This window comes from Palaemon carinicauda, chromosome 15, assembly GCF_036898095.1.
Source record: "Palaemon carinicauda isolate YSFRI2023 chromosome 15, ASM3689809v2, whole genome shotgun sequence".
Taxonomy (NCBI): Eukaryota; Metazoa; Arthropoda; class Malacostraca; order Decapoda; family Palaemonidae; genus Palaemon; species Palaemon carinicauda.
The window spans coordinates 136,159,112-136,183,356 of NC_090739.1; the positions used below are offsets into that span (position 1 = coordinate 136,159,112).

The 24,245-nt window shown below is 44.3% G+C and overlaps 1 protein-coding gene across 1 annotated transcript in view; it reads right to left on the reverse strand.

The window, feature by feature from the left end:
• Positions 1-582: 582 nt before the first annotated feature.
• LOC137654191 (sodium-coupled monocarboxylate transporter 1-like) overlaps positions 583-24,245 on the reverse strand; it is a 31,700-nt gene continuing 8,037 nt past the window's right edge. The window contains exons 2-4 of the mRNA XM_068387829.1: positions 7,737-7,891; positions 3,976-4,175; positions 583-748 (exon numbers count right to left, since the gene is read on the reverse strand). Coding sequence (XP_068243930.1) covers positions 583-748; positions 3,976-4,175; positions 7,737-7,891 — 521 coding nt within the window. The remainder of the gene's footprint in view (positions 749-3,975; positions 4,176-7,736; positions 7,892-24,245) is intronic.

The window sequence follows — 24,245 nt, forward strand, 5'->3', positions numbered from 1 at the left end:
TGGTACTTAACATTGGTAAAGGTGAAGTAGCAACGTCAGTCATGTTGAATTAACGACAAACACTTCCAAAAAAATCTCAACTTTGCGGGCAAGTCCAAAACAGAAGGCTGTCATAGAGGGCGAGCGTGGTAGGTGTCGGTGGGGTAGTTCAACTGTGTTCTCTAGGGCCTGTCACGGCCCTCCCCATTGATGAAGGGATTATCTAAATGGAAGACAGCCTGTGAATAGTGGTTTTCGCACGCCTTTTGTTAAATACACGACACCTACAAGGTGTTCGCGCGAGGGTTGTAACCTCTGCATTCCATGCTTTTATCTTTCTCTAGTATATTTGGAAGATTTATATTAGAATAAGTACAAAGAAGGACTTTTCACCGGCCATCACAGGCCTCTTCCCAGAAATAGATTTTTCCTTCGTCAAAATCCCTTAATAATAATAATAATAATAATAATAATAATAATAATAATAATAATAATAATAATAATAATAATAATAATAATAATATATCAAAGATTGGTTGGAAAAATATCAAAATACAAACTCAACCACTTTCTCACAATTTTACCATACATTCTAATGAGGTCTTACAGCACCAGTGTACCCCAAAGGAAAATGCTGTGTAAACAATACAAAAAATAATAATGGTTACCTGTACAGAGAGATACGAAGGAGCTGATGACAAGTGTCAGGATTATACCAATAAATCCACTGTAACAGTAAGAAATGTCATAGAGGGTGTTATAGTTTCCCCTGAAAGAGATAAGGGAAAAAATTTGTTTTCATAAAGTACTGCATAAAATTCACAAACAGGCAGCATATGAAAGTAATACTGAATCCAGACCTATTACACAGTAAAAATTATTAAACAATACTTGTAATTTTCATAAGATATATTAATAAATCACAGTGACTACAGTACATACCAGATATATACATTTTACTACGGATCATTCCAATTTATTTGATTTATAGAATTTGGGGCATACAAGAAAGCAAGATATAAGAAAGGAAACAAGAATGGAGGTAAAGTAGAAGACTAAAGATTGGGTGGAGCTAGGGGCAAAGTGATGCTGTAAAGACGTTTTAGTAATACCAACAGAGCACTGCAAAAGGTTTACTAATGAGGTGGATAATGCTAATGAAGGATTGTGCACAAAATGGGGCATATATTTTTAACATTTAAAGTGACAAATTTTTTACAAATTTAATCTTTTAACAAATCATTGCATTATTCATTAATAAAAAATTCATCAGAATTCATCAATAACAGCTGATGAGAAAGAGACTTTGAAATAATGTACAGTATACTGTACTTGAACAATTTCTCTCAAATTCAGCCAAACGCACCTACTCACTGGGTAGGTAAGGTTTGCATCCATAAGCTATAAAATAAAATGTTTTTTACTTTGTGATATGACTCATAAACTAATATCTTTGAAAAGGTACTCACTCTATCTCTATACATGGATAGCATTTAGATTCTGGTGGTATACACTCATAGGAGATTTAATGAAGAAACTAAACTTTTGCAAAAGTTTGTCTACTGAAGGCACAAGAGTTCTCCATACCACTCTTATTGAGGACACCTGAACATCAAAGAAGAAAGTTAAGTTCTAGCATATGCCAAGGGTTCACTGTAGACCTAACATTCCGAGCTGCTAAATTAATGAAGGGGAGAAACTGTAGGTTATTTCTATTCCCTTCTGAAGGAAACTTCAAATGTTAAAGTTTAGGAGTCTTGTGCACTTGTAAGTTCATGGGCATAGAATCTTGTGTGTGAACCTTGGACAATAATACACATGGGTGATTGTGTTCGTGGACAATTGTGGACACAAATGATCGTGTGCATGGAGAAAATCACAAAAAGATGACTCAACACCTTTAGCTTATCTCTTAAAGGATATCTTCTTCAGTTCGTGCGTGTGGTAATGTTCATGAGCATGGAGAAGGTGTCACCGAAGCATCCAGGGAACATCCCTGGAAGGAGAGGGATGAGAGAAAGCTTCTACATTCAAACCAACAATGCTCGTGCCTCATCTCTTATGATATTTGGTTCTGGTATACGAGAAATGAGCCTTTGTACGTCATACCTCAACACATTCCTGGGGGTGGAGTTTTGGCACAATACTTCCTCAAAATCATGCAGAGGAACCAGACAAACTCCAGTCATCCTGTGCTTCAGTGACTTCCTCCACAGGTATCACATAAGAAGATTCGGTGTCTTCTTTGGAACTCTGCAACATGCGAAGGGAAGCAGAAGTAGCAATGGGTACTGATATCTCTCTGGCACGCACCAGTTCTCTATCTCTCCCCCGAGAGACAGATAGATTGTCCAGAAAGGGGTAAAGAAGGGCGATGCCCTTCCATTCCGACCGGCAGTGCGTATTATTACTATTATTAATTGCTAAGCTACATCCCTAGTTGGAAAAGCAGGATGCTATAAGCCCAGGGGCTACAACAGGGAAAATGTCCCTGTGAGGAAAGCAGACAAGGAAAAATAAAATATTTTAAGAACAGTAACATTAAAACAAATATTTCCTATAAAAATAAAAAAAAAAAAAAAAGAGGAAGAGAAATAGGATAGGATAGTGTGCCAAACTGTACCCACAAGCAAGAGAACTCTTACCCAAGACAGTGGAAGACCATGTTTCTTCCCACTATGGGAAAACTTTTGGCACTCACTCAAGACGAGTTTCCTTATACTGTACTGCAGTTTCTCCAACTGGGAGCAAACCAGTAGGAGTTACGAGTACGTGACTCCTATTGATCATTCTTCCTGGACTTTAACAATAACATCTTTACTGATCTTCAAAAGTTGAAGCAAAGATGAGGTAGGGGAGAAGAGAAAACTTGAAGTTCATCTTTTCCGGAATCATGAAGGTCAATGACAATACTCTCACCAATGAAATACCACAACAGGACAACATGGTCATACATCCTTAGTGCCTTATGGGATCAGCAGAAACTCGAGAAAAGACAAAGGGCAGTACCCTTTCTTTCAAATTTGGCAGAAGAGGAGCTCTTCTTCCAACAGAGCCCCAGCAATGTCCAAGGAAAACCAACTTCCTAAGGTTCATGTTGTTGTGCAGCACACACGAAGGATTAAACAGCAACAGACATGCTACCAGACATGAACAAGTATGTTGGATAATAGCTAGTACCCTAGAAAATTGTCACACAATAAGTTATCATGAAACCCTTAATATCCCTCGAACAAGACTTATCAAAACCATTCTTTCAATCCGAGTGAAAAAACAAGATTAAAACAACCAGATGAGGACAGTGAAAAGTACAACTGTACTCTCCAGCAGCCAAAGTCAAAGTGAAGGTAGCTCTACCTGTCAAGTAAGTTGTGCTCTTATCCAAAGTCAAAGGTTTATACTATGTTATGTTACGTGTAGGAATAAATAAAGGAAGGGAGTAATAAGGCAAGACCATACATGCAAACAAAACTTTAGATTTAACTACAGTGTGTCACATACAGAAAAATGTAAACAATAACCCACATTGCAAGCAAAGCAATGCTGAGTACAGCATGGTGAGGGTACAAAGTAATGAAAAGGAAAGCAATATTAATAGAGAAGAGAAGACAAATCACACTGTTTCTCACTAGCAAGTGCCTGCATAAAAATACACCATGTTTGACTCTAAAAAAGTGTGCTTTCCTGGTCATGCATCTACATGCAAAGTGTGAGGAAAGTTAAGGCATACAACTAATTGAGGGACAATACATGCTTACTTTGAATTAAAATATACTTTCTTGAATATTTAAAAAGTACTTCCTTAAATATACAGGTACTCTCAAGTCAGCCAACCTTCAAGTATTGATGTAATAATGTACAGTATTGATATTAAACTCAGCAAACACTCTTACAATACATAATTCAAAGTCTGTTACTAAGAAGAAAGATTTACCTCCTTAAATTACATATTAAAGTACAACATAGAAGAAAATACAGTAAACATTTGTCACCTACTCTGGTGGAAAAGCAATCCTTGACGATGATGAAAAATGGTTCATGACAACAGATGTGGCATTTTTTAAAGAAGCAACATTTCCATCGCATCCACTGTCAGAGAGAGGCAGAGTTGTGGGATTTCCACCTCCCCGGACAAATTTGCCGATGATGAGCCATACGTTGATCATAAAAGAAGCTACAAACCCAACGGCTGCTCCCTGGAATTGATTGTTATCTTATGAAGAGAGTAAGTAATACTTAATATAAATTTTAAAGCATTAACTAGAAACTTTACACAGCCGAGCATCAAAGAACAAGCTTTTTGACTAAAATATAAAAGCTAGGAAACCTCTATAATTCATTTGATTTTTTCTTATCTAATTTCTTCACTGATTTAGGCAGCTTTCCTTATTAGGACCATTGGGCTTTTATCATTCTGCTAATACAGCTAAGCTGCAATAACAACAATAAACACTAGTAATTATACTGGGGAGATGCTGTGAGCTCTCCAAAAACTGCTGGACGGCTAGATCAGAGAATCCAAGAAAATACTAAAAAATAAGGGAGACCCACGGATTTAGGCTCTGTTGAATCCATCACAGCACCTCTTATGCTGAAATATGTCAAAGAATTGATGACGTGTTATCACCAAGAACCAATACTGGTACTAAAGACAAAGATTCCTGGGCACTTGAATGCGCTTTAACTACCATCTTTAATATTCACACTGAGGCTCATATGCCTCCATTCCCTACACAAGGCCAGGAAGGAGGTGGGTCATGCAGACCACACAACACCTCAAAAATAGATTTTTCCTGTCAAAAGCCCATTTTTGGGGTTAATGTGTTGTGTGGTCTCCAGAAAAACATTAAGCATAGACTAGTGTACCATAATGAAGAACCATCTCCAAAGAAGCAAACACTTAGTCTGGGCGTACCAGGGTGAGCATAAAATAGCAAGTTTATACTCATCTCATGAGAGAAGATCCCGTGGGAGGAAGCTAGATGCCCATCATGGTGAATCTGTTGGGTGATCTGGATGAGAGATTTCCTCTTCAATCCAGTTGCCTCCCATAGGTGTCCCAAACGAGTCTAGCACCACCCATGCAAGTTGTACTACTTGGATTTGTTTCAGGTAGTGTCTTATAAATACTCAATATCCAGGCCAACCCGTAAAGCTCTATATGTCCTGATATTGCAAATTAGCAAAAAAGGCAAATGAGGCAGCAATTTTTCTAATGGGTTTTAGAGATTGAGAGAGGATCCTCCTTTTTGATGAGGGACGTTATTAGCATAGGAATAGCCTCACTTGTGGGTCTGGATATTTTTAAATAAGACTACCTTCTGAAGACATGGATCTCTGCATGTATGCCTGCAGGGTAAATACTGGATGCAGGTTACCATCCCCCGACTGTAAAGCCATGATATAAAGAGGATCTTGCCTCTGAAGAAGCTTTTCATTTTGTATTAAAAATAGGTCAGGAGTGAGGGTGATGAAATCTAAGTAATGATGCAAGCTTGCCGACTCTGGCGCCCAATGATAAAGCTATTAAAAGAAATAGCCTTCTGAAGTAACTCTTTGAGGGAACAATAGAATTACCGTCATCTAACTTGGTAAATAATTTGAGTAGTTTATCGAGAGACAAAGACACTGAAGGAGCTGGACGGGATGGTCATTGTAAGGTACTAAAAGATTGTGTTATGCGGAATATGACATAGTTTACGTCAAGTTATAAGCCTGCTTGAGAGATTCTGTCCATGCAGACTTTCATAAGATTGTTAATGGCTTAAGATTCCTTTCTTCAAAGAGCTGGACTAGATTTGAAGCCAAGAAATTTGAGGTTATCTAGCATGGGGACCTATCCCTGAGGATGGTTATCCATGCCTTCCATACCAACTGGTTATGTCTGGCGAGGAAGACCTCTACATTTTGTCAGATACTAGGTCACATTGTGAGCTGAAAATTCTTTTCATAAATAATTGAGAGAAAACCCAAGTGTGAAGGTTCTGTTCATAAAGGGGAAAGCATCAATATTCCGATTCCTACTCTGATACAGCCATACTGATCGAAGAAGTTGTTTGACCACTGTGGCACTACCAACACAACAGTTCCTGAAAATTCTCGAAGAAATCATACTCGAGGATCATTTGTTCCAGTCCATGGTCAGGACATCGCTTGTAACTGGCTGGGGATCCACATTCGAAGTATTAGATGTATGGTCATCAGTCCTAGCTTTATCCACTATGGATTAAGGGAAGAGGGATTCACAATACAGGCATCTTATCTCAAATTTTGCTTTATTAAAGTTCTGCAAATCCTCAAAAGTAAACTTGTACAAGAACTTTGCTAGACCGGCACTCGCAATCCGAGATCCCCCATCAACACAAACTTCTAGAGAGGATATGATTGACACTAGACTTGAAGAGTGTTTGACAGGCACTAAACTCTGATGCCCTAAGATACTCTGGAACAGAAGGAAAACAAGTCTCCCAACTGGGATAAGCCCATGTGAGCCTCTCATTTCTTTGGGAGAAAGCCCTCACAAAACCTATTAAGGTCCATGAATCCCTTCAATTCTTTAAGGTAGACTACAAAGAATGGGATGCATTCTTTCAGTAACATAGAATCCCCTTTTAGCAACATATCCCTCAAAGACCCTAAACCCATCCTTACCATTTTGGCCAAGAAGGGAGTCTACTGCCGCGGAACTGTAATCCCAACCATAGATAAGATTTACAAGACTGTAATCATGAAGCATTCCCCCAGTATCTAAGACTGCTTCTGCTAGATTGTTAAAGGAGACTTAACCTCTTTGGGAGTAAGCTGGTGGAGAATCCTAGGGGCTGGTTGTTTGATACACCAATGTGATTGAGGAACTGTAGCATAATTCTCAAATTCCATATCATCCAAGGGAACTTTGTAGCCTCTATTGCAAAAAATACTCATCTCATGCCACCAAGAACATCCTGTGCACAATTGTCAGGTTTTTTTTGCTAGATCTTCCTCTCAACATCCATAGTAAATACTACCTCCACTAATCCCCCCCCCCTCTCACAAAGCCTGAAAGACTCAAATCAAGAGGATATGCTCCTACTGGAGCTTTCTCCCAAGTCTGAGAATCCAAAAGTCCAGGCACCTCCATGCCTTCCGATGTATTTCAGCATAATAGGTGCTGTGACAGATTCAATACAGCCTGAATCCGTGGATTTCCCTTATCTTCCCCAAGTTGGTGCTACGCCCTTTGATACACTGGAGCTAGGAAGTCCTTATTTCTTTGGTATTTTATTGATGTATTGTATTCCTTGTTCTAGCCTTCCACACAAAAGTTCTTGGAGACTACATAGCACATGAACACCAATAAGAAACAAATATTTTTTTTTAATGAATGTGAGATTCTTAAATTTTTTTCAGCATACAATCTAAATCCAGTACAAGCAGAAATGATTAGATTAATTTAAAGGTTTATGAAGCTTATTGTACTATATCAAGCTAACCAAAAAAATCCAATGTAAAAAGTTCTTCCTAAAGAATTTAATGACAGAAACTTTATCCAAGATCAACATCCAAGCCATTGTAAATAACCGAATAAAAAAATAAGATACCATAATGTAAGAGGGCTATTACTTGATTTGCACTTGACTGTATACTACTAATTACTCTAATTATTATTTTCATATAAATGAATTTAGAAAACATTGATCCAAGTACACTTCTATATATGCAAGCAAAGGATAAAAAGCTAAGATCCCACACTTTAAAACTATGTACAAGAGCCTTACCTTCCTGTTAACCCACGGTGTGCATATACCTGCTAAAAAGAGTCCCCCTAGAGGGCCTTTCAATGCACTCATGATACTGTAGGCAACCATGAAAATTGTTCCAAGATGACCAACTATCATACCCAGAGCAATGGCAGCTACCCCTGTTATGGCAGCTGAAAATGGGGTAAAATTTACTTTATTTAGCAATTATAACTATAAAAATTGCTTAGCTCTGTTGTCTTGCATTTGGCAGTAACCATATACAGAGTATGCTCATACAATACAGTCAGGGATTAGAGTTATTTTACCCAAGTTTTTATTTTGTGCGGTTAAAAAGGCAATGTGTTCTTTTCAATTCCATATTATATATGAAAGCTCATCTCTCACCCAATTTCTTTCTTAACACAAGTTTTCTTAACACCTTTTTGGCAAAATCTAATTACTTTATGACTGCTCCAGAATAACCACAATTTTTCTAACCACGGTAATATTCATCTCCAACAAACGTACAAAATTTTACTCCTATGCAACTACAGTATACAGTCAACAGCTTCAATTTTTCCCTCAATCATAAAAAATTTCAGCTTCGTAAGCTTACTTTTGCTACTGTGGTATACAGTAACTCTTCTTTTTTAACTTTACTACCCATGCTAACAAAAGTTCCTTCTCTTATTCTGTAAACTTGAATCTACATTATCTGCTCCTTTCTTATTCTTGTCTGAAACATTCTTTAAAAACAACCGTGTAATTTACCATTTATTTAATGTTACATAAGCATTAGTTTCAAAACAAAAACTTCTGTAACTCTTTTAACAGTCTAGAATTTAACCCATCATCCTGCAAAATATACTGCGTCTAAATCTTATAGTCGAGTTTCCTGAAGCTCAACGTATGCAACAGTTTCCTCACTATATACAAATCCTTTACACTTGCATAATCCTCACAGTCTCCCAAATAGTTCTCCAACAATATAATTCATACTCCGTACTTTCCTGTTCATTATTTTTATATTAAGAGACAATTATTCCTCTTACCCGTCCCCATGAAACTGCACTCGTCAACATGAACCAAACATTTCTGCTCAGTCACAATTTCACATCGACCGGTAATTCTATTGCCACGTTGTGGCTTTCATAACAACAACTTGACAGCCTTTAATACATGCTCATCTCATTTTAACTTGAGACATATGTAGTTTTGAATATTGATACAAACTACCATACAAAATATCTCATTGGCACAAAACAGCTCCATAATAAATTTTATTCTAACACTTCAGTTTCTTCTTTATTCTAATGGATTCTTAAAATATGACAAATTCAGAGATAATTTGTATTTATCCTAACTATACAAACCTTAGCTATTTAATAGGGGTTATTACTTTCGGCGTAGCTGAAATGACGAGCCATTAGAATTTTAACGAGGGTTTACTACCCCACCGCTTATTAGTACGGTAGGGAGGGTAGCTTGCTACACTCCCCTCCCTCATACACACCTGTGCTTGAGCTCACTTTGCTTAGAGGTAGGACTTCAAGGGGGATAGGGCTGGCGGGCAAGTTTACTTAAATAGCTAAGGTTTGTTTAGTTAGGAAAAATACAAATTATCTCCGAACTTGTCATTTGTTCCGTAACTGACATACAAACCACACTATTTAATAGGGGTGACTCACCCATTAGGAAGGGTGGAAAGTCCCGGCCAGTACTGGCTTTTGGCTTTGCCTGGGGACTCAGTATTTGAGTGTGTCAGCACTCAACAATAAGGAGTCCCTGCGCCTTGCTACGCAAGGGCTGCGGCCTACGTAAGCTGTTTGTAAAGGTATAAAGTGTGACTCGTCCTAGGAAGTTGACCTGTAGTCCTTTAGATGGAAACTTAGGCTAAGACTCCCAATACCACCTCGTCAGGGTATGGGGACGTGACAGTATTAGCTTAATACTAGGAACACAAGGAAACATGGTTTACCTGCAGTGGTTTGAGGTCAGCTGTGCAGAGAACCCAGGATGCTGCTTTCCCCAAGAGAGGGGAAGATGAAGAAAAAGATGAAGAAAAGAATAAGGGCCAGACACACCTTTTTATTCATGCAGACTAAGACCGGGTAACAATGCCCTCAACCTTCTGCTACTTGTCCAATAAGGAGCCTGAGGTTTTAAACCAGCTGTTGTGCAGCCACCACAGGGCCGATAGAAAACGTATCGAGCCTCCTGTGGGTCACGTCTTGCAGGTAGTGGGCTGTGAAGGTCGTCCGACGCTTCCACACCCCAGCTTGAAGAACCTGCGTCACTGAGAAATTTTTCTTGAAGTCCAGGGACGTAGCTACGCCCCTGACATCATGTGCTCTAGGGCGACGTGAAGGAGGAGGGTCGGGATTCAGGGACAGATGAATCACCCTACGAATCCATGCCGAGATGGTGTTCTTGGTGACCCTCCTCTTAGTCCTCCCAGTGCTCACAAACAATGCCTGCACCTGGGGACGGACTGCAGCCGTTCTTTCGAGATGGTCTGGGTCATCTGTTATAGAACGAAGACTCGAAATCTGGAAGGGGTCGAACCGAGAGTCCGGCACCCCCGGATTCTGAGTCTTAGCAATAAACTCAGGGACGAATTTAAACGTTACCTCCCCCCATCCCCTTGAATGGGCGATGTCGTATGCGAGACCATGAAGTTCACCGAATCACTTGGCCGAGGACAAAGCTAGTAGGAACACCATCTTCCAAGTTAGGTGGCGATCTGAAACTTGGCGTAATGGTTCATAGGGAGGTCTCTTAAGAGACCTGAGAACTCGAACCACGTTCCATGGAGGAGGTCTCACTTCCGACTGAGGGCAGATAAGTTCATAACTTCGTATGAGTAGGGAAAGTTCCAGCGAGGAAGAAATGTCCACTCCTTTGAGCCTGAAGGCTAGACTTAAGGCTGAGCGATAGCCTTTCACCGCCGAGACTGAAAGGCGCATTTCTTCCCGCAAATACACGAGGAACTCCGCTATTGCTGGAATAGTGGCATCGAATGGGGAGATACCCCTTCCACAACATCAACCACAGAAGACTTAACACTTTGCCTGGTAGACAGATGCGGATGACTTTCGCAGATGTCCAGACATCCTAATCGCAACTTGTTGCCAAAATCCTCTCTCTGCGAGGAGATGCTGGATAGTCTCCAGGTGTGAAGTTGTAGCGAAGCTACGGCTTTGTGAAAGATGTTGGCATGTGGTTGTCTGAGTAGCTCGTGTCGCGGAGGGAGTTCTCTCGGAAGTTCAGTTAGGAGTTGCAGAAGGTCCGGAAACCATTCCGCGTGATGCCATAGCGGAGCTGTAAGGGTCATTGATAGATTGACAGATATTCTGGTCTTGTTGAGCACCCTCCTCATCAGACAGAATGGGGGAAAGGCCTAAACGTCGATGTTGTCCCACCGTTGTTGGAAGGTATCTTGCCAGAGCGCCTTGGGATCCGGGACTGGGGAGCAGTACAGCAGAAGCTTGAAGTTCAACGCTGTCGCGAACAGATCCACAGTCGGGGAACCCCACAAAGTCAGGACTGTTGGCTACTCGATGATCCAAAGACCACTCAGTACTCACTATCTGAGATGCTCTGCTCTGACTGTCGGCAAGCACATTCCTCTTACCTGGAATGAAACGTGCCGATAGTGGAATCAAGTGGACTTCGGTCCATCTCAGTATCTCTACTGCGAGATGGAATAGCTGCTTCGAAAAGGTACCTCTTTGCTTGTTGATGTAAGCCACTACTGTGGTGTTGTCGCTCATCACCACCACATTGTGACTGGCCAGGTATTGTTGGAACTGTTGAAGGGCCAGGAAGACGGCCCTCATCTCTAGCAGATTTATATGGAGGCACTTTTCTGATTATGACCACAGGCCTGAGGTCCTGTGGTGCAGAACGTGGGCCCCCCACCCTTTTTTTGAGGCGTCCGAAAACAGCATCAAATCCAGGGTGAGGATGAGAAGATCCACTCCTTTTCATAGGTTCTCGTCTGTCACCTACCATTGTAGGTCCGTCCGTTCCGCAGGTCCCATAGGGATCACGACGTCCGGGGAATCGTAACCCTGATTCCACCGGGACGTGAGTCGCCACTGGAGGGATCTCATCCTGAGGTGACCGTTGGGAACTAGATGAGCCAAAGATGAGAGGTGACCGAGGAGACTTAACCACGATTGGGCTGGAAGTTCTTCTCGTCTGAGGAAAGGGCTTGCGACCCTCCTCAGCCTTGCTATCCTGTCGTCTGATGGGATGGCTTTGTGGAGATTGGTGTCTATGATCATGCCTAGGTATACCAGTCTTTGAGTGGGAAGCATTGAGGACTTCGAGATTTACCATGATCCCCAGATCCTGGCAAAGTCCCAGAAGTTTGTCTCGGTGTTGAAGAAGGGATGACTCCGAGTCTGCTAGGATCAGTCAGTCATCCAAATAACGGAGGAGACGTATGCCGATCCTGTGTGCCCAGAACGATATTAGGGTGAACACACTCGTGAAAATCTGTGGTGCTGTGGAGAGACCGAAAAACACCACCTTGAACTGGTAAACCTTGTTGTCTAGGCTGAATCTTAAGTACTTCCTTGAAGACGGATGGACTGGGATCTGGAAGTACGCGTTCTTCAGATCCAGTGTACACATGAAGTCTTACGGTCTCACTACAAGTCTGACCATGTCTGCGGTCTCCATGCTGAACGGAGTTTGCTTGACAAACTTGTTCAGAGCCGAGAGGTTGATGACTGGTCTCCAGCCTCCAGACGCCTTCTTTACAAGAAAGAGTCGACTGAAGAAGCCTGGAGACCCGTTGAGGACCTCTTGGAGAGCGCCCTTTTTCAACATGGTCTGGACTTCTGCCCGAAGGGCTTGCCCCCTTGCTGATCCTATGGCAAGGGAGCTCAATGACACTGGATTCGCTGTCAGGGGAGGTAGGGATGTTATGAACGGGACGCGATATCCCTGACTGTTTACGGAAATCATCCAGGAATCAGCCCCGAGTTGCTGCCACCTGTTCGCGCAACTTTGTAGGCCTCCGCCCACTGGTGGACATGCAGGGGGACTGCCAATCCTAGTGTTTGCGGCCTCGGCCTCTCCCTCTAGGATTCTTTCCTCCCCTGGAAGACTTTTTGCCTTTCTTGTCCTTGACAGGAAAGGGCTTAGACACTGTCATCTTCGCTGCCGCTGCCGGTTTCGTGGTCTTGGTAGGGCGTGGCTGCTGGAGGTTTATAGGGCTTCGATGTCAGAGCCCTATGTAGGCGGGAGTCCTGGTTGGACTTCCTCCACCTCTCAACGGCCTGCTCCACGTCCAACAAGTTCTTTCCTATCACGGAAGAATGTCTGAGCCTGCTGATCTCGGTGTTAGGGACCTATTGATGAAACCTCTCAAGACACCGCATCTCGACGTTTCAAGATGGTGTTAGCCCACAAGTTCGAGACTTGGTGGGCTAGAAAATCGATTGTGCGAGTGCCCGAGAGTAAAAAGGTCTCCATAGCCTTCCTGGTACGTTCTTTGGTTAAATCCTCCGAACGTATCAGGATACCTAAGGTCCCTAGCCAGATATCCAGCCACGAAGCGGCCTGCACGGCACACTTTGCCATCTTCTCCTGGCTAAGGATCTCCGTTGCCGAGAACGAGACCTGCCGGTTGGAGTCTCTCTCAAGAGGGACTCCCCTGGTAAGCTCTTCCAAGGAGTGGTGAAGGGGAAGAGCCAAACAAGTCTCCTCTAAGATGTCAAAGTACCTCCTCTGTTGGACACGAGGAAGTGGGAGGAGCTTGTTGCCGGCGCTGGATCGGCTGGAGGAGGCAAGCTTGGAGAGCTGGACCTTTATCTTATCACTGGCACTCTTGACCCCTTGAGACCAGAGCAAGAGCAAAGCCGCACTGGCTTTCGAGGGTTTTTGAGTCCCAAAGACTCGGTCCAAGACCGTGTCCTTGCCCTCACGAGAAGGAATCTCTGGGTCAGCAAACCCATTGAGATTCCTCATAAGGGTCAGAACCTGCCAGAACACGTGTTCTGACTCCTGCAGCTCTCCTCCTGAAGGGCTAGCAGCGAAGTCTCCTGTCCCCAAAGGCTCTTCTTGGGGGGACTCGCGGACGTTCTCTGAGTGACTGGCTGGCTCCGATCTAAGTCTTGATGAAGACTTTGGTACAGTGTTGGAGTCCTTCGACTCCCTCCTGGGAGGGATGCAAGACTCCAACAACGACGGGGGTAGGCTCTTCTCCACCCCTACCCAAGAAGACTTTCCAACGCGAGGTGGGGTTTCCCTCATTGGTGCGATGGGGGAACGACTCACCTCACGTGACTCCCCTGAGGACAGGAAGTCTTTGTCCGAAGGGGAGGGGGAAAAAGTCTGGGGGGGTGAGGAGGCCTACCTCAAAGACTTACGAGAAGTTACCAAGTTTGAAACTCCTCTTTTCCTCTTCAGGGGAGTAGAAGCTGCCAAGGATTTGTGGCCCAGGTCAATGGGAACAGGCTTAAACGCCTGCACGACCGCTCTGACCAGTGTCCCAAACCAAGGCTGCTGGCTGACGGCTGCGCTGTCAGATACTCCCTCTGGAGGGAAAGGGATCGACCGATCCCTGGGAGGAGTTACCAAAGGGGAGTTCGCCTGAAAAGAAGAAGATGGAGAAGAAATGTCCCTGAACCTTTCTGGAACCTTCCCCTATGCCGGCGAGCGCGCTGTTCTGCGCTTGGGGAGGGGGGGGGGATGTGGCGATGACGACCTTGCCGCACATTATCCTGCAGCCTCGCGCGTGGGAGGGTATTGGCGATCGCGCTGGCGCTTGCGCAATGGGGAATACCCGGAGTCGCGCGGGAGACTGTTGGCATGCGGGAGACTGTTGGCGCGCGGGAGACTGTTGGCGCGCGGGAGACTGTTGGCGCGCGGGAGACTGTTGGCGCGCATGCGCGCGAGGGCGAGGGTGCACGCGGGCGCGCAGGCAAGCGATGGCACGTGGGAGTGCGTGCCGGGGACAGCAAAGGGTGCGCAGAAGGAAGATTGCGCGCGAGAGTGAATGTTCGCGCGGGCGCGCAGGCTCAGGATAAAGAGCCCATGCGGGCGATGATACCGTTGGGTGCACGCGTGCAGGAGAGACATCTCTTACGCGCGGGCGCGCATGTGTGCACACATCAGGCTGGGGAGATGGGCGTGGGCGCGCATCCTCGTGGGCGCGAGTGGGAGACTGTGTGCTGGCGATGGATGGCGCGCAGGTGGAGATCGACGGCGCGTTGGCAAGCGCTGACGAGCAAGCATTCAACTTTCCTACTGCGCCCAGATCATTAGATCGTAGGCGCGCAGGAGATCGTTGGCGCAGAGATCGCTGGTGAGCAGGAGATCGCTGGTGAGCAGGAGATCGCTGGTGAGCAGGAGAGCGCTGGTGAGCAGGAGCGCGCTGGCGAGTTGGCGAGCGCTGGCGAGTTGGCGAGCGCTAGCGCGCAGGAGAACAATGGCGCGCATGGCGCTCAGAAGGTTGAATGCACGCAATGGCACGCTGGCGATCAGAGGAGCGCTGGCGCGCAGGTGAGCGCTGGTGAGCAGGAGATCGCTGGTGAGCAGGAGATCGCTGGTGAGCAGGAGCACGCTGGCGAGTTGGCGAGCGCTGGCGAGTTGGCGAGCGCTGGCGAGTTGGCGAGCGCTGGCGAGTTGGCGAGCGCTAGCGCGCAGGAGAACAATGGCGCGCATGGCGCTCAGAAGGTTGAATGCGCGCAATGGCACGCTGGCGATCAGAGGAGCGCTGGCGCGCAGGTGAGCACTAACTCACAGATGAGCGCTAATGCACAGGTGAGCGCAGGCGCACTTTAGCAGGAGCAACAGCCAACGGTGAGCGCTGACGCGCTATCTCAGGATCGTCAGCAGCAGAAGAGCGCTTGCGCGCAGGCGAGTGCTGGCGCAAAAGGGACGTATGCGCCAACTTGCGCATACGCCTTTGTTACCCCCGAAGGGACCGTTGCCTGTCTCACAAAAACAGGATGGGTCGGCGCCCACAGCGCATCAGCAGCCAGGAACGGCGACGGCATGTCAGCAGGTCTGACGGGTGGAAGGTCGACGTGTCCTTTGTAAGGACGACCTTCCACCAAAGGGGATCGCAAACGATCTGCAGAGATGTCCAGGGTTGTAGCTGGAACAGTCGGAGAACGATGACGAGGCTCCTCTGCGGTGAACTGCGACGATGACCCGAAAATGCGCCTCTTCACACCCTTGTGAGGTGATGGAAGGCCTCTCCGGCGAAGAGGAAGGCGAGCTTTACGCCGTATGCGCCCTCTGGGGGCCGTTGGGTCAGCGAGCTAACTATCAGCAGTCCTCCGAAGAGGAGTCTCAGTGAGTGAACTCCCCCGAGGGGGAGAATCACCGGCAGGAGAGACTGTTGGACTTAGTTCCTCCCTTGAAGGTTGAGCAGAGGGAGAAACTAAGCCTTCAGCTACAGCAGGTTGATCAGGTGCAGAGGTCGGAGATATCGCATTGGAAGCCTCTGCCACCACAACGTCGACGATAGACAGAGGATCAACCTCTGCCAAAGTCGGCGATTGTTTGAGAGCGGCACCCAACCGGATCATCTCAAACAAGGCTTCTTTGGAGGGTGAACCTTCGAGCCCCAAGGAAGACCAAAGCTGAAACAAAACATTAGTACACACATTAATATTTAAATCCTCCCCCGGGGGAGGAGGAGGAGGAGCTGCCTCGCTAAGGGAGGCAACTCCCTCTCCCGAACCCCGAGGTCGGGAAACAGAACTATGGCCTACGCTACCACTCGACGGTTTCTCGGAAGAAGCCGATCGAGTGGGAGCTTCGAAAGTGGTTTGGGCAACGGAAAAAGTCCTTGAGATTTTCTCCTTTCAAAAAAACCTTAGAAAGAGAAATATCCCGCTTGGACCTCTTCTTCCGTCGCCGAGAAAACCTCTCCCACTGGGAGGTAGACCACTCCCTACACTCACCACACATTAGTTCTATCACACCGCTCCCCTACAATAAGGACAAAGGGTGTGAGGGTCCGTATCGACCGCCGACATAAACGTACCACAAGGGCGGTCGGGTAATCCAGGACACTTGCCCATGATAGCAGAGGCCAACTTCAAACACACCTGTAGAAGAAAAAGCAAAAAGCATTAATGGCTGTCAGAGAGGCGAGGGTGAGAGTGGACACTACCGACTACCACCCGAGCCGGGAGCAAAAGTGAGTTCAAGCACAGGTGTGTGTGGGGGGGGGGGGGTTAGCAAGCTACCCTCCCTACCCCCCGCTAACTAGCGGTGGGGTAGTAAACCCTCGTTAAAATTCTAATGGCTCGTCATTTCAGCTACGCCGAAAGTAATAACCCCTATTAAATAGCATGGTTCCTATGTCAGTTATGGAACAACTCCAGTTTACACATTTGTTACCTAAACTTTGTATTAGCCTTTTTACTCTTAACCATGTACAGACAGAACTCCCTTCTTCATACAGTCATTTCTTTAATAAAAGCTCTCATGTACAGTACAGTACTCCCTTCTTCATACACTCATTTCTTTAACAAAAGCTCTCATGTACAGTACAGTACTCCCTTCTTCATACACTCATTTCTTTAACAAAAGCTCTCATGTACAGTACAGTACTCCCTTCTTCATACACTCATATCTTTAACAAAAGCTCTCATGTACAGTACAGTACTCCCTTCTTCATACACTCATTTCTTTAACAAAAGCTCTCATGTACAGTACAGTACTCCCTTCTTCATACACACATTTCTTTAACAAAAGCTCTCATGTACAGTACAGTACTCCCTCCTTCATACACTCATTTCTTTAACAAAAGCTCTCATGTACAGTACAGTACTCCCTTCTTCATACACTCATTTCTTTAACAAAAGCTCTCATGTACAGTACAGTATGTTAAATGTTGGTTTGTTTGTCCTATGAAAACGCACCCAACGTTCGTTTACGCTGGTAAGTGTAGTGTTTGTCCAATGAGAACGCACCCAGGTTTGTTGACATTATCGAAATAGTTGATTTATTGAAAAATATGTTTATTTGAAAGGTTGATATGTTATTATGATTGGGTCATTACAATTATAAAGAGTAATCCATGTGAATTGTGATTATATTGTGAAAACTGTATTAATTTCCCGAGTGGATGGGAGCCGGGACTTCCCCTCTCCCGTTTTCGTCACATATTTGTATTTTTTTTACCTTTGGGGAAGCTTTAAAGAGAATAAAAGTTAAAAATTTATAATTTGCTGGTTAAATGGATTTGTCTTGTCTGTATCGCAATGTTATCTATTTTTTTTATGTGAAGTTTTCTACAAAAAGGAACCATGGGACCTGCGTGCTCCCCCAAGCTTTGTTTGAATCTGTAGTAGAGGGCAGAGAGAGAAATAAAGAGAAAACGGAGAAGGTCGTTTCCTTTCTCCCGTAGTTTATTTTTGAGTTTTACGAGAAAACTGAGGAGGCTATGCCTCAAACTGAGGGGCTTATGGCCCACATTCAACATGGTGCCCAGACCCGGGAATCAGATGAGAGCGAGGCTGAATTTACTGGATTCCCCAACGACATAAATCAACTTAGGAGAGCAGTGCTACAGAGAGAGAAGGCAACAATATGGCTGCGTTGTGCCTCAGAAGATTTGACCAGAGCCATGGCCGGTAATCCGACCTGGCATGAAATTACAAGTCTCGTAAAAGACTACGATAATAAGAAGGCCGACTGGGAAGAAATAATTCAGCGAGACCAGGATTCTATAGAGGATGTTGACGAGCTCCAGAGAAGAATACTTGAAGACCACCATTTTCTTCAAGAGGTAAGAAAAATCCGTACTGAAGCAGCAGCTACCTTAGAGAGGCTGGGCAAGGACAGAAACTTGGTTGCTAATAGGTCCAGTGAAGATATTAATTCAGGCAGTGAAGTCGGTAATGAGGGTTTTAGTGTGCAATTGCCTAAACTCCAGCTAGTGAAATTTGGCGGGAAAATAACAGAGTGGCGGCCATTTTGGGACCAATTTATGGCACTTGTGGACGATCAGCCTATGCCTCTTGTTTCCAAATTTATGTATCTTCAATCTGTTTTAGAGGGTGAGGCTAGGGGTGTACTACAGGGCCTCACCCAAACAACAGCTAATTACAAGATAGCCTGTGAGTTGTTAGAAGAAAGGTATGGCGATCCAGAAAACATTATATCAGCTCACCTTCAAGCCCTAATGCAACTTAGCTCATCTAGGAGCGCAAGGACTGAAATTCACACGTCCTCTTTGCGGAAATTACAGGATGAGTTAGTAGGCCATGTGCGCAGTTTGGAGGCCCTTGGAGTTGGAGGTGAACAGTACGGGCGGATCTTGGTGCCTATGATCCTTGCTCTGTTACCTCATGACATAAGGTTGGACTGGTCGCGTAGTGGACGGAAAAGAGGAGATCTCGACGGATTGCTGAAGTTCTTGCAACGAGAAGTGGAAGGCAGAGAGAGGGCAGAGGCTATCAAGAGACTAAGCCTTGGAAAATCCGAGGAACCCAGTGTAGAACGACGGACTAAAAAGCACACTCCCAGTTCAGCCTCTGCCCTTCAAACTTCATCAGAAGAAAGTGGTTCGAAGACGTTTTGCGCATTCTGTGGAAAGCTGCATCCCAGTGAAAGGTGTTTAGGTATAACTAAGCTCCCCCTTGCAGAAAGAGAAGAAGCCGTGCGTAATCGGCGTTTGTGTTTTAAGTGTTTATCTAAAGGCCATTATGCCAAGGCCTGTTGGGCTAAGTGTTCAAAGTGCAAGACTGGGAATCACAACTCCCTTGTATGTCGGAGATCTGAAACGAAACCCTCCGTAACAGCTAGTGAAAATAACCCTGTAGTAGAGGGAGTGCAAGAGGGGTCAAATTCTGTGACCCATGTGGGGGTAGCACCTTGTGAGGTGAAAAACAAGGTTAATTCAAGGTGTTGTGTATTGCAGACGGCCCAAGTCAGGGTAGTAGGCCATCAGGGTATCACATTTGCTACTGTAATGTTTGATACAGGGTCAGATCGGTCTTACATTTCAAGGGAACTGGTCAAACGGGTCAAGCCTAAGTGGCTGACTTCTGAGTATTTATCATTTTCTGCCTTTGGTGGAGGGAAAGCCTCTAAGGCAGATTTGTGTAGTATTTATGAAATAATGAGTGTAGGGGCAAATGATCACAAATATAGTTTTAAGGTTGCTGAGATTGATGTAATTTGTCCTCCGTTATCTAGGTCCAAAGTGGACCCTAAGTGTTTAGAACCTTTTTCTCACCTTAAGTTGATCGATGAGTATGGATCCCATCGAAATTTACATATTGATATGTTGATAGGCCTTGATTTATATTGGAAGATGATGATCCCCAACCAGGTTATGTATAATGAAGGGCTTGTGGCCCAGGAGACAATTTTTGGTTGGATTTTGTCCGGATCCTTTAATAGGTCTGAAGGTAATATTGGTGTAAGTGTACAATTGTTAGCAATTGAGAATGTACAAGAGTGTAGTTTGAGTCAATTTTGGGATCTAGAGTCTGTTGGCATAAAACCCAACGAACTACATTCTGAGGAGATGAACCCTGACCCAGTCTTGGTTCAATTTGAGAATTTGGTAAGTTTTAAAGATGGTCGCTATGAAGTGGCCCTACCATGGAAATCTGAGAGTATGAAATTGGACTTGATCAATAATGAACATCATGCTTTGAGAAGATTGGAAGGTCTCTATAATAGGTTAGGTAAAAACCCCTGTCTGCAGGAGCAGTATTTTAAGGTGTTTAATGAATATGAAAGGGAGGGTATTATTGAAGAAATTCCTTCCCATCAACGGGAAGGTGGGTATCCTATATTTTATTTGCCTCATCGGCCTGTGGTACGGGAAGGGAGCCTAACCACCAAGGTGAGGCCTGTTTTTGATGGATCTGCACGTGGCAGTAATGGAGTATCTCTGAATGATTGTTTAGAAAGTGGTCCTTCACTCAACCCTGATTTAGTTGAGGTGTTGTTAAGATTTAGAAGGTGGAGGGTGGCCTTAACAGCTGATATTACAAAGGCTTTTCTTCAAATAAAGGTAAGAAGGGAGGACCGTGATGTTCATAGGTTTTTGTTGAAAGAGGGGAACAATGTTAAACATTTCAGATTTATAAGAATGCCCTTTGGTAATAAGAGTAGTCCATTTTTATTAAAGGCCACCTTAAAATTTCATTTAAAGAAATACCCTCTCACAGAGGTGGTTTCTGAACTGTATGAGAATCTTTATGTAGATGATTGGCTATCTGGGGCTGATAGTCCCGCAGAAGCAAGTTTAAGATTTGAAGAAGCCTATGGTATCCTGCAGGAGGCTGGTATGTCATTGTCAAAGTGTACTTCTAATTGTAAGACTTTAACTATAACTGAAGGTTCTAGTGAAGAGAGTGTCAAGGTTCTAGGCCTCCACTGGGTATCCTCCCCTGACTGTTTTACCTTTAAGGTTGAGAACCTGGACCACTTTGGAGATATTGTTTGTACCAAAAGAAATGTGCTAAGCCTCATAGCTCGGTGTTTTGATCCCTTGGGGCTCATATGTCCGTTTGTTATGCATGCAAAAATACTGTTTCAAGAAATCTGGAGATTAGGTTTAGATTGGGATGAGCTATTACCCGAGGCTATGCAAGGCAGAGTTAAATTATGGGTTGTAGGATTTTCTGTGCTTGAGTCATTTAGAGTAGATTGGTACTTGTTTTCTGAGTCACCCTTTAAGGAAATTCCTAATGTTCAATTCCATGCATTTAGTGATGCTTCAGAAAAGGGTTATGGTGCTTGTGTTTATGTGAGAGTGTCTGAGGGGGATAAATTCAAGGTATCGCTGGTTGTTGCAAGAGGCAAGGTAGCCCCTATAAAAAGGGTTTCCCTTCCTAGGCTTGAATTACTCGGAGCCCTGTTATGTGCTAGACTTGTTGTGTTTGTGACGTCCGCCTTGCAGCTGGGTAAAGAGGTTTCTGTTCAATGTTGGACGGATTCCACAGTAGCCCTAGCTTGGATAAAGGGGGACCCCAATAGATGGAAAACCTTTGTGGCTAACAGGGTTGTTGAGATTCAACATTTGACACTTCCTTCATGTTGGCAGCATTGTCCAGGCAAGGACAACCCAGCGGATCTTGTATCTCGAGGTGTTTTTGCTGAGCAGCTTTTGCAGTCTGATATTTGGCTGAAGGGTCCTCCTTGGCTCTGTTCCTCCCCGCTCCCTCATCAGGAAGGCAGGGGGGCGGACATTCCTTCAGAAGAGATATGTGATACTGACACAGTTTGTGTTGCAGTTGAAAATGAGCCGCCCTTATTTGAATTCACCCGATGGAGTTCCTTTACAAAGGCCCTTAATGTAGTAGGTTGGGTACTGAGATTTGTTGGGAATTGCAAACCTTCGTCCCACAAATTAAGTGGACCTTTAACCTATGGAGAATTGACGAAGGCTAAGGTACAACTGCTGTACTTTGTGCAACGAGAGGCCTTTGCAAAGGAAGTAAATGCTCTGAGTAGATCTCTCCTCCTCCCAAGGGGTTCTTCCTTGATTAAACTTGATCCTTACCTAGATGAGGATGGGCTACTGAGAATAAAAGGGCGCTTAGAGAATGCAGACTTGAGTTTTGAGAGTAAGCACCCTATAATAATTCCTGGTACCCACATTGCTTTACTGTTAGTTCGTTTCCAGCATAGGTTGCTCAAGCATGCTGGTGTTGCTACACTTGTATCCACGTTACGAAACAGTTACTGGATCATTCGCCTTCGTCAGATTGCAAAGAAGGTTTGTCGAGAATGTGTGGCTTGTCGGCGTTGTGATGCCTCTGCTTGTTCCCAGCCTGTGGGGCCACTTCCCGAGTTGAGAGTTAAGTCGGCTCCTCCATTCACGGTTACAGGTCTGGATTTTGCTGGTCCTTTATTTTGTATTGATTTTCCATCCAAGAAATTGTATATACTTCTTTTTACCTGTGCTGTCATTCGAGCTGTTCATTTAGAGCTCACCGAGTCTCTTTCGGTTGTTGATTGTAATTTGGCCATTAGACGGTTTGTAGCTAGACGGGGTGTTCCAACAGTGTTCTACTCTGACAATGCTAGAACCTTTGTGAGTGTCTCCAACCTGTTAAGAGAACATTATGGCTCGTTGACGCCCCAATGGAAGTTTATTGTACCTAATGCTCCTTGGTGGGGAGGCTGGTGGGAACGCCTCATTAGATCTGTGAAAGTTGCACTGAGGAAAACATTGGGCACTAATTCTTTGTCCAAGAGTGAATTAGAGACTACACTTCATGAGGTGGAAGCTTGTATTAATTCTAGACCCTTGACATTTGTAGGTGAGGAACCCGATATCGCAAATCCTCTTACCCCTTCCCATTTCCTAATTGGCCGTTCTGCAGGTTTTCAGTTAGAGTTAGTAGATGATCCAGACTGTGGTGTATCCTCAAAGGATTTGTGTGTAAGAGAAGCTGTGCGTCTGGGTCAGTTAGACAAATTTTGGAGAATATGGCAGACTGAGTATCTTAGAAACCTGCCTTGTATGGTGAAGGGGTTCAAGCCAAATTGTAACCTTAAAGAGGGTTCTGTTGTACTAGTAAAGGATGAACGGGTGCCAAGGTTAAGGTGGCCTCTTGGAGTTATTACTAAGTTGTATCCTGGAAAAGATGGGGTTGTTAGAAGTGTTGAGGTTAAAACCAAACGTGGATTTATATCCAGACCTGTGCAAAATTTGTATAATCTAGAAATAACAGATTTGAAGGGTGAAATGGGTAGTAATTCCCAGGAGGAGAGACTTGAGAATCTTAGACAGGAGCCTGTAGAATCACCCTTAGTGTCTAATGTTGGTAAGTCCCGAAAGGGAAGACCTATTAAGGTTCCTATTAAACTTGACTTGTAGATTAAGGTAATAAGATAGCCTTGGAAGGCTCTGATGATGATAGGAGTGTTGAGACACTCCTATGGTGGGGAGGATGTTAAATGTTGGTTTGTTTGTCCTATGAAAACGCACCCATCGTTCGTTTACGCTGGTAAGTGTAGTGTTTGTCCAATGAGAACGCACCCAGGTTTGTTGACATTATCGAAATAGTTGATTTATTGAAAAATATGTTTATTTGAAAGGTTGATATGTTATTATGATTGGGTCATTACAATTATAAAGAGTAATCCATGTGAATTGTGATTATATTGTGAAAACTGTATTAATTTCCCGAGTGGATGGGAGCCGGGACTTCCCCTCTCCCGTTTTCGTCACATATTTGTATTTTTTTTACCTTTGGGGAAGCTTTAAAGAGAATAAAAGTTAAAAATTTATAATTTGCTGGTTAAATGGATTTGTCTTGTCTGTATCGCAATGTTATCTATTTTTTTTATGTGAAGTTTTCTACAAAAAGGAACCATGGGACCTGCGTGCTCCCCCAAGCTTTGTTTGAATCTGTAGTAGAGGGCAGAGAGAGAAATAAAGAGAAAACGGAGAAGGTCGTTTCCTTTCTCCCGTAGTTTATTTTTGAGTTTTACGAGAAAACTGAGAAGGCTATGCCTCAAACTGAGGGGCTTATGGCCCACATTCAACACAGTACACCCTTCTTCATACACTCATTTCTTTAACAAAAGTTCTTTTGT